This window comes from Phyllostomus discolor, chromosome 13 (assembly GCF_004126475.2).
Source record: "Phyllostomus discolor isolate MPI-MPIP mPhyDis1 chromosome 13, mPhyDis1.pri.v3, whole genome shotgun sequence".
Classification (NCBI taxonomy): domain Eukaryota; kingdom Metazoa; phylum Chordata; class Mammalia; order Chiroptera; family Phyllostomidae; genus Phyllostomus; species Phyllostomus discolor.
Window position 1 is genome coordinate 6882123 of NC_040915.2, and position 14012 is coordinate 6896134.

Here is a 14012-nt window from a genome sequence, read left to right on the forward strand (position 1 = left end):
AGGATTTGTTACTACATGTCCCTTATACACACTAGGATTAGAAATTTGTCATGAAATATGAAAAGGAACCATCAGAGGTATTCTTTTATACAGCTTACTAGCTCTCTTTACATTATCTCAGTTGCAAAAGCGTGAATCTCTCTTCCATTGTCTCGAGCATAAGCTTAAACACATGTTCAACGATCGTGGATTACTGGAAGCAATGAGAGGGGAGGGGATCATCACATGCTTTGTTCTACCGGGAAGTCCAGCACGTGTTCTTTGAGTCATGACAGGGAGCAGTGCAGCATTTCCCAAGTGAAGCCCATGGGTTATGGAGAAGCCGAAGCTCTGTTAGAGAACTTAAGAGCTACCACTCACTAGGCAAGAACTTATCCAGAGGTTTCTCTATGACAGAACATGTGGAGTCTGAACTACTGCTGCTGCTACTGCCTGGAAGACAAAGAAATGAGCCCACAGAGAACCGAAGGAAAAGGAAACAAGAAAAGGAGCACATACACAGAGAAAAATTCAGTTCCAGAGAGAGAGTTTTCATGGACAATCAAGCTTTGTATTACAGAACCAAAACTTACTTTCCCTTAAAACCAGCCTCGGTGGCCTAGCCCAAGCTCTCTAAGGGCCAAGCCATGCGGGGAACTAGACACTGTGTCCCCGTGTAAGTGCCGGCTGCGGGCAGACGCCACTGTCCACCTCAAACACAGGGGTTCAGAGGGTTGGCATGACAAGAACCAGAAATCGGTAGGTCACTTGGTGACATTTAAGTCCATTTAAGCTCCTTAGGCTGACAAGTTAAAGGAACGTTGAGTTTTAAGACCTGAACTCACGCATAATTACAATTACGAAAGTGATGGAACGCCCTTCGTCACAGACGGGTTGCTCTGTCTCCAGTTCCACCTGGTCCTCTAACCACCACACTACTAGGAATGACGGTGTGTGTTTCAAGGCTCCATGGCAAAATTTTAAAAAGCTCAATGGACATTTTAAAATTCCTAAGCCTCAAAAAAAGGTATTTTACTATTAAATATTTTAACATTTGAAACAGTAGCATTTTTTGCTATTTAAAATTTTATTTTTAATATATCTATTATCTGCTTTAGCTTTGAATAGCTTACTCTGTGAAAAATAGGTATGAACACAAAACCAATTCTTTAAATCAGGGCTTGGCAAACATTTTCTGTAAAGGTACAGACAGTAAGCGTTTAGGGCCCTGGCCAGGTGGCTCAGTTGGTTGGAGCGTCGTCCCATGCACTGAAAGGTTGCAGGTTGGATTCCTGGTCAGGGCACACACCTAGGTTGTGGGTTCAATGCCCAGTCGGGGAGTTGACAGGAGGCAACCGATCCATGTTTCTCTCTCACATCGATGTTTCTTGCTCTCCTCCTCCCTTCCTCTCTCTAAAAATTCAATAAACATATCTTTGGGTGAGGATTAAAAAAAATAAGTGAGTGTTTAGGTTTTGTGGGCCATACCACTTCATGTGAAAGCAACCCACCATGCATCACACATAAACAAATAAGCATGGCTGTTTAATAAAATTTTATTTACAGAAACAGGTTGTAGGTCGAATTTGGCCAGCACGCCATGTTTCACCAACTCCTACTCTAAATCATGCTTTTCCTGTCTTCTGAAGTTATAAAATCTTTATGGTTTGTAAATGTGCAAGCCCTAATCGAGCAGTGATGAGTTTATTATCACAAGATCATTTTTATTTCAATGTTCAATTTCCTTCAATGACCCCCCAGCTCCCTGAAGAGTGGGGACAGGCAGCTAGGCAATGGCAAGAGATGTTCGCTGGGAGATCTGGCCCTGACTGAGATCATTTTAATAAGACAAGCGAAATATGCACCAGCTTGAAAACAATGATCCACGTTAATGGAAGAGAGTTCTGAAATAAATAAATATTTAAGGTAAAAGATCAGAAATGTAGGACATTGTAATATGTCTCTCTTTTACATGTTATATGTAGCTTTATCACAAATAAACTAAGTCTTAATTCATACTTCACAACAAATGGCACATAACAGGGTGAAAATGAAAGCATACTTTATAATGAAGAAAATTAAACTAAAAAATAGAATACTTATACAAATTTATTTAAAAATTCAATGACTTCTAAAGCCTAATTTTGCTTGAGAAAAACTTCATATTATCCTAATTTCCTAAATTTAGATTCTTAACATAAATAAGAGTCCCCAAATAAAATTAAAAATCTACATGAAATTTTAAAATGGTATATCCACTATCACTGGCTTACGATTCTAAAAAAAAGAACATGTGGTATTCTAATTCAGCTATAAACAGGAGATCAATATAGCAGAAAAGATAATGCAAAGCCAACCAGGTCTATGTCATACTTCTTCTGAACTGCTACCACAACTAAACATGGCAAAAAAAAGGCATGCACTCAGCTTCCTCGGGGATGTTAAACCATCATTAAGTAGCAATTCCAGTTGATTTCTAGAACCAAAATGAACTTACCCCTTCGTTTTTTCCTTTTCTCTCCATCTTCTCCAAGCTCACCCTCTTCGTCGTCATCCTCTTCTGACCCGCTGACATCAGAGCCTGATATCTCTTCCCCTGGACAGAAATTCAACACGATGGCTTTTACTCTGTACCAGGTAGTTGGCTATTTAGAAAATGCCTGGATTGACTTACTTCATTAAGTTTTCATTGCCCTAAACAAACCTTGTATTAAAATTCCTCGACACTATACCAGGCATGCTAACCTCAGAAATAGACATGATGTACACAGAAGTTTTATTTTTAAATTTCTAAAAAGAAGCTGAACTCTAATCCATTTAAAATTTCAAATAATAAAGTACAGTTCCAAGTATATATAAAGATTACATGGTAGAGCTATTTTAGTCTTTTAAAAGTGTGATCACTTTTGGGGACCATTTTCTCTTTAGTTTTTTGTTTAAGATACTAAATAATCCATTCAATCTGTGCATTTTTTAAGAGCCATAAGACTGTCATCTAACATAGTGATCCCACTTTTGGAACTACATCACAACAAATATTTCAAAAGAAAGACTTATTTGTACAGAGATTATGTTAACTAAAAAGCAAATAAAAGGGAATAATTAAACTAATATTAATTAAGGTCAGTACTATATTACCTTCCAAGAAGTTATTGAAAAATACCACTGTCCATATATGAAATGTCTAAGGAAACAAAAGTAATTGGGAGAAAAACAGAATATACACTAATCACAATGAGGTAATATTTGAACCTGTAAATCAAGAATGGAAAGAGATCACAGAGTCTTGGGATAAGGAATTCATTAAAACATACGCCGTTCTTTAGGCCTGGAAACAATGACACCCCAGTAGCAGTGTGCACACCCCGTGCTCAAATCTTGGTTTCTAAATACCATTCTCCAGTGAAAGGAACCAAGGAGAGCAGCTGATTTTAAGGCTGGGGGAGAGAAAATCGCCAAACATCTGTGGTGCCAGAGCCTAAGTGCTAAGCAAACAAAGACTTCGCGGGAGCGTGCTGAAAGGGCGAGAGAGCAGCCCTGCAGGAGCTCCTGGAGGCCAAAGCTGAAACGGTCTGAGCAATAAAGTAAGTCATAATGTATTACAAACCACAAATATCCACAAGTCCACACTGACAAACGTAAACAACTGAATAAATAAGAGGGAGAAGGGACTGCTTTTCCATAAAACAGAATTCCTAACACTAAACATCAGAAGGAATGGTGGAGAGAGCAAGTCACCAATGAGTAATGCCACAGAACTGCTGCTTCAGGCAGGAGCCTTTGATGGTGCCAAAATTAGTGGGAGAAAGTGTAAGGAGAAACAAGACCTCTGTATAGTCTCAAAGTAGCTCCACACAAGATAGGTATTAACTGCAAAGGAAAAAATAAAATAAACAGATTTATAGTAGAGAAATCTTACAGAATAATCATGAGAGAGCTACAAGCAAAGCCAAGCTGAGAAACCTTCTACAAACACATGACCAGCCCTCTTCAAAAGCGCCAGAACTGTGGAAGACCAACCAAGCCTGAGCGGCTGCGGACAGCAGGGGACTGAGAGGCCCGGCACCTGAAAGCAGGACGAGTCCTGACCGCACCCAGGACAGAGAGAACGGGCATGGGGGAAAACCGCCAAAGTTCAAGTACGATCTTCATAGCGATGACTACTTTAAAGTTAAATAAAACTATTTCACTGGTGTGGCCTAGAAACTTTGAGTAAGATCTGCAGACGAGTTAATCTGCGGATTAGTTCACGTGAGATATGAATGTTAAGGGAAGCTGGGTGCTGGTAATACAGAAACTCTCCTTAATATATTTGTAAGTTTTCTATAAGTCTAAAGTTATTTCAAAAGAGAGTTTAAAAAGTATTATGTTAATATTTTGCCTACTTTTTATTATGTATATGATCAGTTCTGTTCATTGTGCTCCAAAAATAAATGTCCTACAAGCAAAAATAAAATGTGTTAAGAACAAGGTCAGCATTTCCATATGACCGAGCAGTTCCACTTCCAGGTGTACGCACAAAAAACTGACAGCAGGGCCTCGAAGAGACACCATATACCCACATGCACGACAGCATTATTCGCAACAGTCAGAAGGCAGAAGCTACCCAAGTGCCCATCGACAGATGAACGGATAAACAAAATGTGGCCCACACACACAATATTATTCAGCCTTAAAAAGGAAGGAAATTCTGACACATGCTACCACATGGATAAACCTTGAGGCTATCATGCTAAATGAAATAAACTAGACCCAGAGGAATAAATACCATATGGTTTTACTTACATGAGGTACCTAGAATAGTCAAATTCAGGGGCAGAAAGTAACCTAGTGGTTGCCAGGGGCTGGGAGAGAGAGAGGGGGCTGGGCAGTCAGTGTTTAAAGGGTTCAGAGTTTCACTTAGGGGTGGCTCAACCATTCTAGAGATGGGTGATGGTGATGGTTGCAGACCAATGCGAATGTACTTAATGCCACTGATCTACATACTAAAAATAGTTACAATGGTAAACTTTATGTTATATATATTTTACTACAATAAAAAATGGAAAAAATTAAGTCAGCAAGATAAAGGTATGAACTCAACATTAACAAGTCTGAGAAATTTAAAATCTTGAAAACATACCGACTATAAACACCACCTAGTGGTCACATTTAAAACACACTCGTGATCTCAGAGGCAGGCCAATCACTACTGCTTCTCCTCAATAACCCCACTCAAGTTTTCAGAGTCAGCACCTTCTCCAAATATCTGTGGTGCCGGCATCTCTGGCCTCCACATCTGGTCCCATCCGTATGCCCGAGTCCCAAAGCCCTGCACCGACCTGGTCCGCACAGGAGCCCTGTGCCGATCAGCTCTCAGCATGAAGGGAGTCGCCGAGCCCTTAGTGATGATGGGTAAGTTCCTCAACCTCATGAATGAAATCTTTAATCTTTGTAACCTTCTAACACTATTGTCTTAGAAAAGCATTTCCAAAAGAGAGTCTCATGTCAAGTTTAAGTATGAAAGCATGTTTTCAAGGCCATGCAATAAACTTTTACTTATAGTAAACTTGGTTTACCCATGATTCTGTGATAACTTTCTGTACTTCAAACAATAGTGATTCTCTACCACAGAGACCTTTGGTCATAGTTACCCAAATATGTGGTAGAACTTGCTCTTATACAGAGACAATAAAAATTCATTCTTTGATAAGTGGTCATATGAAATCTACAAAAGATCACTGGGATTAAGATGGTGTTTAAATTAAGTTTTTTAATCGCATCCACAAACATTATATAATTTTACTTGAGCTAAATATGAAAATGCTAAAGTACGTATCAAGTTACCAAACAGAAATGTTCCTTTAAATATCAACATTAGAGGTAAAAAAAACTTTTAACAGGTGGTTTTAATCAGAACACTTAGTAGTTAAGCAACACATTTTCAGCCAACATTAAGATCAACATTTTGGGGAAAAGTTACCTTCTTCAAGCTTTTTTTTCAGTTCTTCTATTTCTTTCTGAAATTGACGAAGCAAAGCATCCTTTGGATCTTCGTTAATTCTAGCTTTATTTTTAATATTCTTAGCACGATTAGCATACCGTAACGTGCTGATAGTTTCATCATAATTGTAATCTGCTGGCCCAATATTTGCACACTGTTGAATTAGGAATACACAGTTAGAATTAATACTACCATTATGAAGAAATCAAAAAGAATTTTTAAAGCATTCTTCTACTTTGGTATTCTTAAAAAAGAGTATAACCACGTGGTTTCCAAACAACATCACATGGGCTAGTACACATGGTGTACTAGAAAAATAATAACCACAGGTCAAGTAAAGTGAAATAATCAATAGTTTTTTAAATGTTATGCATATCAATTATGGGATAAACAGGAAATCTTAAATTTCCCTGATGATAACTACAATACCATCAATTAAGTCCTACCATCATGGTCTTTGAATTTCCTCCTAAGGAATCCTGAAGAAGACGAGTCAATTTAGAGTTACGATAAGGAACATGAGTGCTTTTTCCATCAACCAAGGCGGAAATCACATTCCCAAGGGTGGAAAGCGAAAGATTGATTTTTGTTGCTTCCTTGAGGCGCTGTCCAGTAGCTCCAGTTTTTGCTTGTCTTTCTGAGCCCTAGCAAGAAAGATAGACAGAAATAAAGCTAAAATTAAAAATACAGACTATTGTTTCCAAAGCTTAAAAACGAAGTAATTTAACAGTAAAAAACCCCTGATATAGTATCTGGAATTCACTTCAAAACAACACAGGAAGGGAAGTGGGGGACGGCAGAGATGAAACAGGCCTGGAACGCACCAGTAACTGTTGAAGTCGGGGAACGGTGACGCAGAAGATCGTCAAACTGTTCTATCTACTCTTGTACAGGTCGGAAACACTCTATGTGTAAACCACCCTGTTTCATTTGAGTTTTTATTCATTTGTAAAATAAAAAAATTACAAGAGTTGTCCTTTAGGCAGCACCCTGTTACTCACAGCAAGGTCTACCAGGTGGAGCTTCCCCATCCTGACGTGCATGTTTCCGTCGACGCCTTTCTCGCTGCACTCGATGGTGATCGTGAAGATGGCGTGGGAGCGGGAGCTGTGCTCATTCATGTTAGTTGCACCAACAGAACCTTGAATAAAGGAAGGAGGTTCTTAGGAAGTAACAGGAAGTGTCTTTTAAAATTATTAACTATAACTATCTAGAATGGTTTAAAATACTTAATTTCATCAGAGCCAAAAAAGCAGAGAGAACAGCTAAACCATAAAAGCACAGGTGTGTTTAGCCATTATTAGAAGTTTCTGACAAAGTAGGTTGATAACAAAAGAATTTGTAATGTCTCTCCCGTTAAAGAGGTCATTTTAGGACAGAATACTTAATTTTAATCCCAAGTATTATTGGCTACAAAAGTAACTAATTTACATAAAAATACATGTTAAATAATTTTAAAAAACGGTGACTGTTCCAGCTATCTGTAGGAAGCATTATGTTCTGGGCATCCAAACCAGACAGACGTGCGTGCGAGCTAGCTGACGCCCCGGGCACTCGGCGCCCAGCGGCCCGAGACCAGAAGCAGCCAACAGCACGGGGGTCACTCAGTTATGGACCAGTCATACTATGGATTTTTTTTAAAAAAAAGGCAATCTGTATGACATGGGAAGATACCCATACCATATGGCTGAAAAAATAAGAGGGAAATGTATAATATAATCCCACTTCCATAAAATAAAAGCATCCATTCAAAAGATGCTAAGTATTTGTGAGCGTATAAATATTTTACATTGCCCTGGCTGGCATAGCTCAGTGGATTGAGTGCAGGCTGGGAACCAAAGTGTCCCAGGTTCAATTCCCAGCCAGGGTACATTCCTGGGTTGCAGGCCATGACCCCCAGCAACCGCACATTGATGTTTCTCTCCCTCTCTCTGTCTCCCTCCCTTCCCTCTCTAGAAATAAATAAATAAAATCTTTAAAAAAACACATGAGTTTTAAATATTTTACATGAATATATTGTATAAAGGGTCTGATTTTCATAGTATGCATATATTGGTTTTTCCCTTAATTTCAAAGTAACTTAACAGCATTATGTTAATTTTACCCAATCCCAAAATTATCTTCCTACCATATTGTCATGCAGAACTTGTCCATGCAAGCTTTGATTTCAGAACTTAAACATTAAACTATAGACACTGTTCACTGTTAGCATATGGCTGCACTGACGCTATGGAAGCATACGGAAGTCAGATAACCAGAAAGTAAGCGGCACCAACATAGGAGAGAGGCCTACATGAGTCCGGCTCCAGACAAGGACGAACACCGTATGATTTCGCTTGTGCATGGAATCCAAAGTGCAAAATAAACGAGCAAAGTAGAAACAGACCCGTGGTTACAGAGAGCAGGCTGACGGTGGCCTGAGGGGAGGCACTGGGGGCCGGGTGGGTATGGTGAAGGACTGAGAAGTGTGAGCTGGCGGTTACAAAACCGTCTCCAGGTGTAGAGTACAGCACAGGGAACACAGGGTCCGGCAGAAGGCAGGCCTGCTGGAGGGTGCTTGGCAGGGTAATAACATGGGTGTAACAACTTACAGTTTTAACTTGAACATTTCACCTAAAATGTCATATGGTATGCTTGGGTGTGATATTGTTATGTCACAGAATTACATGTTTATGATTTTGTAATAAAAAGGGGTGTTATTTGTGCTGGACCCTGAATATTCAATAATGTTGCAACAACTATGCATGGTGCCAGTGGGTAGTGGAAATATGGGGAGGGAGAACTATATAAAGCGTATGACTCGCACCATTATGCTGTACACCTGAAACCAATAAAAAACAAGATTAAAAGTAAACTGTAATTTAAAAAAAAGTAAAGAATTTGTGACTTCATACTATATTTTCTATTTTCTTTTCAATCAAATTGTGAATTTATAATTTTCCCCAAAATATAAAAAATTATTAGGCCTTGACTTTGTCATTCCCTTCCTGAGAGAGATTTGGGATGGGCTCCCGTTCCAGGTCCCCAAGAGGAACACCAAGACGAGTGCTCTGAGCAGACACCTTTCCTTCTCTCGAGGATTATTTCCATGGAATGTTGTTTGCAAACTGGAATTACTAGGTCAAAGGGCAGAAACTTTTATAGCGATGGGATACCAAATCATGCTGAAGCAATGTTTTTCAATTTGGGTGGGGAAAGAACATGTGATTTGAAACGATCATAATCAATACCTATTGTTTTGACAATGTAAGTAAAGCACGCTACTTTTTCTGTATTTCTGGTTGTGAAAACCAAGAAGTGCAGCAGACACGCTGCACAATGGGCCCTGCGGAGAACTTCACAGCCGCCGGGGAGCAGAGCTCGCAGGAATCAGGTGGACTCGGGGCTCCAAGCCACTGCCATGTCACGTAACAGGAGTCAGACAAACAGCACTTCCAGAGCTCTAATTTTTGTCAAATGTTTACTTTGGAATAAAAATATTAAATCTGTATGTTTTTCAAGAGGGCAGGAAAAAGTTTATAAACATGGCTGCATGTGTATAAACAGGCATATATGTACAATAAGAGTATTTATTGCGGTATTGCTCGTAACAGCAAGTCTGAAAACAAGCCACAAGTGTGTCAATGAAAGACTGGGTAAATAAATTGTGTATACAGGTCCACCCAAAGCAATACTGCATCGTTCTTTCAAAGCACTCACATATACACTGGCGTGTGTCATTGTGAAGTGATCCCTGAGGTGATACACTGCTAGGGGAACAAAGCATGCCACTCTCGGACCGATGAAAAGGACAAGCTCGCTCTCCAGACACACACCTTCCCGCGTTGGGAAGGGCAGGCACTGACAGACGGGCCGCGGTGACGGGAGCTGGGTGACTGGGGCACAGGGCAGGAGAGAGACTTGCTTTTCAGTGCATGCTTTTGTGCCTTTTGAGTTTTGTACCATGTCTATGGATTTCCTATTCAAAAAATAATTTTTAAAGAAAAAAAACTTGGTTCAAAGGCTGAAAACACTGTTCTACAAAAATATTAACTAATTTACAAGGATGCCCACAAAGTAAATGAACTGGAGTAGTTTAAATTTGCATTTGAGTTGCTAGGCAGACTGTGAGATGACTGACTATATTTTTCTCAAGTGTAAAATCAACTGTTCCTATACCATGACACCTGTACAAAATGGGCACCAATTCTATCTTTGTATAAAGTTCTCACTTAGAATGGCAGCTTTTCTTGTCCCATTCCCCGCTCTGCTATTTGCCTCTTGATAGTTATTCTACTATATTTCTATATGATAAAGTTTATATTTATGTTGGAACTTTTATACTGGGTATCTGTACTAAACGTTTAATTCTTGGACTCCATTTTTTAACTAAGAGTATTTTCCTCTCTGCACTCTTAGCTTTTTCCAATCATTTTGTTTTTGTGGCATTTACAGCATTCTCTCATTAGTATGCTTTAGCTCTCCTTGAACAAATCTCACATACGAGTTAAATTAATTGTCAGGTAATTAATGGGAGGTTTTGGTCACCACTGTAAATGGGATCTTATGCTTAAAAATGTGTAAATTAAATAAATAGTACATAGACATGTTCCTGGTATAAAAAAGTTTTAAATACATTAAAAACAAAAACAATGAAAGCTCCCAACACTGCTCTCCCCAGCTGACCTCCCCTCCCTGAAGGTCGCCGCTGACCGCCCTCTGACCGTGTGTTCCTCGTGCGACCTTGAGGACACACAAGCCCAGGGCCCAAGTACGCAGCGTTACCACCTGGCTCTCTCACCCACATTAACGGGACGATGCAGTAACACTGTTCTGTAATTTTCTTTCTTTTCACTTAATTTATCTTGAGCTTCATTATAGTCCAGAGTATTTTTGTACCATAATTTAGATAACCAATGTTTTGTCTATAACTTTTTATTACAAATAATGTTTCAAAAAAGCATTTTTTACACCTAAAACAGTTCTCTAGAATACATGTCCAGGATTAGAAACACTGGGTCAAAGGGAATGCACTGGCAAAATCCCAGCAGGCACTGGCCAACCGCCCTTCAGCACAGCTGTGCTACGGGACAGCCCTGCTGCCCGTGTCCACTTCTTCAGGGCCTCGCCCCGGCACCCCGGCACCCATGCCCACGGGCAGCGGCTCCCACTGTCATTCCGGGTGCATTTTCCCAACTGTTTGCGAAGCTGAACAGCCTTTCATCTGCTTATTGCTGTGGATCACTCTGGGAATTACATATTCATACATTTCTTTTGCTTATTTTCCTGTTTAAATTTCATCTTTTTCTTTTTTAAGAATGCAATTGATTTTTTACATTTTTTGTTTAATTTCCTTGAGTTTACTTGATTTATAAGGTGGTCGCAAAAACTGAAAAAAATGTTTACTTCCTATGTGTTTACCTCTCACCTCAAGTCTCTCATTGCTGTCAGCAACATCACTAGTACCAGGCCTGGGGCATCTGTGTATTGAATATTGCTGAAGTTCTTTATTATTTAGGCAGAAACTGAAACAATTCCCAAAAATGCCACTTTAGTTAATTTTGTTTTGCTTTTCTCGTCAATAAAAGAAAAGAAGTACAGTGCCTGGTTATGCAGATTCAGGGCCTAGGTTAACCCTCTGCCACTTATTAAGTAGCATATAACTTTGGACAAGGTATTTAAATTAGCCTTGGTTTCCTCCATCATAAAATAGGAATTTAATACCGTCATAGTCTAGTCTGACGGTTAAAAGAGATCATTCTTATGAAGTACTCAGCACAAGCACCTGCCACAAAGTAAGTGCTCAATAACTGTTACCAAATATTATTACGGCTGATAAGAAACAGCTACATAAGAGTTCCAAAGAGATAGCGCTATCACTAAGAAGCATAATTTTGGTCATCACAGAAAGTCAGCTGTGATATCTTTCATTTATATGTGCTTACCACCTAGGAAATAATCAAAGAGCTGGGTTTTCAACAAACTTAAAAATCCAGCCCCGACCAGTGCGGCTCAGCTGGCTGGGTGTCGTCCTGCAAAGCACAAGTCACTGGTTCAATTCTTGGCCACAGTATGTACCTTGGTTGCAGCCTGGACCCCAGTTGGGGCACATGTGAGAGGCAACCAATGCGTGTTACTTTTCCACTCTTTCTCCCTCCCCCCCCTTAAGTAAATAAATAAAATCTTTTAAGAAAAGAAATTAAGAAATGTAAACATCCAGTCTTTGTGGGACAAAGTGCCACAGCAGCCCTCCTCCTGAACCAGCCCGCTCGACACACGAGCACCCGCCCTGGTGCGCGCCGCACTCACGGTTCTTGTGGCCCAGCGTCATGATCCTGTCCATGTCGTCGGCGTTGTTCACCACGTACGCCGACAGGTCTTTGATGTACACGCCCACGTCGGGCCGCTCTTTAACCTAAAGAAAGTACGAGACTTTACACAAATATCCATAATTCTCCCACAGCTACTCACTGAATATCTGCTATACAGAAGTAATACTTAACAAGTGTGTTATTTCTTGAACACAGTTATTTACTGATCATCTACTATGAGAGACTGCTAGGTCCCGAGCAGACAGGGGTGAACAAGGCAGACAGTCTCTCCACGTGTGGAAGTGAAAACCTACAGCGAGAGCATACAAATGAATAATTACACACAAAAGTTATTTTATTTCAATTGTGATAATGCCATGAATGAGAAAAATACAAGACATGATCAGAAAACAGAGAGACTTTAAGCTAGTGAGGCAAGGACAGGATAAGTTTCCCCAAGATGATGTTGAAGCTAAGACTCAAAGGAATACAAGGCAGACAATCTGGGTTGGGGTAGGAAGGAAAGAGTAAATACAAGGATCTTGAAATAAGAAAAAACTAGGCACTTAGCCCTGGCTGGTGTGGCTCAGAGGATGGAGTGCCAGCCTGCCAACCAAACAGTCACCGGTTCAATTCCCAGTCAGGGCACATGCCTGGGTTGCGGGCCAAGTCCCCAGTAGGGAGTATACAAGAGGCACCACACATTGATGCTTCTCCCCCTTTCTTTCTCCTCCCTTCCCCACTCTCTAAAAATAAAATAAATAAAATCTTAAGAAAAAAGCTAGGCACTTAGAAAAAATAAGAAAAAATAAAGTGCGGTGGCTGGAAAGAGTAGAAAGCAGTGTGGGGATGGGGAGAGCAGGGGTTTGAGGAATAGAATATCTGGTTAGAGAGGTAGGCAGAGATAGAACTCAGCCACTATTGGTCTTAACAATAATCTGAAGCTGCTAGACAATTCAAACAACCGAGTGAAACACTAAGATCTATGGCATCCATGTAAAAATATTCTTTCTGTGAGCAATCTTGTGAGAAATTTTACCAAATTTGAAGGATATATTTAGGAAAGATTTATATAAAGTACATATAGATAGTGTCAGAAATACAAAATTTACTTTGGAAGACCCAGAAGTCACCTCCACAAGTCAACACAAAAAAGTGAAACTGAGGCAGAGGCCCGTGGCCCCAGTGGGGAGAGCCATTCGCAGGTAGGCAGACCTCACAACGGCAACTAACAGAAGATTAGAAAACACAGAAGTCATAAGGGCGCACACTCCGAAATCCAGAGGTAGGTTTTCGATCCAGTTGGGGCTTGGGTTGGGTTTTTTTTGTCTCTTTTGTAACAATTTTTAAGATATCTGTATACCTTAGAAAAAGTTACCCTTTTTCTGCAAAGCGATATAAAGGAAACCCTAACTTCATGAGCAGTGAGAGTGTGTTCGTTTGTGGAAGCCAGTGGGTTCCAAACTGTACTCTGAGACGCCCTAGAGCAGTGACTGCCAGCCACTGCACTGCCAGAATTGTCACACGGGCAACACCTGACCACTCAGCCGGGGCCCTGCCCTCTTTTCCCTTAGACTGTCAAACAAAGAAATGACGAGAGCCAACACAACCATAGCTGTCTTGTGTTAATGAGTCAAAATTATGCCTATTTTTGGTCAGATCGGCAAAAAATATATTTTTAGTGTGCTGCAGAATTTAAGTAATAAATTACTTCTGGTTCACTTGAGAACACCATTAGTACTCAGACAGGGACCGGGGAC

At 40.1% G+C, this 14012-nt stretch overlaps 1 protein-coding gene across 4 annotated transcripts in view; it reads right to left on the reverse strand.

Moving 5' to 3' along the window:
• Window positions 1-14012, reverse strand: part of KIF3A (kinesin family member 3A) — a 44783-nt gene that overhangs the window by 16257 nt on the left and 14514 nt on the right. For 2 of the 4 annotated variants that reach the window (XM_028527165.2, XM_028527164.2), the window contains exons 5-10: window positions 12251-12356; window positions 6964-7103; window positions 6409-6606; window positions 5942-6116; window positions 2477-2575; window positions 361-432 (exon numbers count right to left, since the gene is read on the reverse strand). In XM_028527165.2, coding sequence (XP_028382966.1) covers window positions 361-432; window positions 2477-2575; window positions 5942-6116; window positions 6409-6606; window positions 6964-7103; window positions 12251-12356 — 790 coding nt within the window. The remainder of the gene's footprint in view (window positions 1-360; window positions 433-2476; window positions 2576-5941; window positions 6117-6408; window positions 6607-6963; window positions 7104-12250; window positions 12357-14012) is intronic. The other 2 variants (XM_028527167.2, XM_028527166.2) reach the window with 1 other exon arrangement.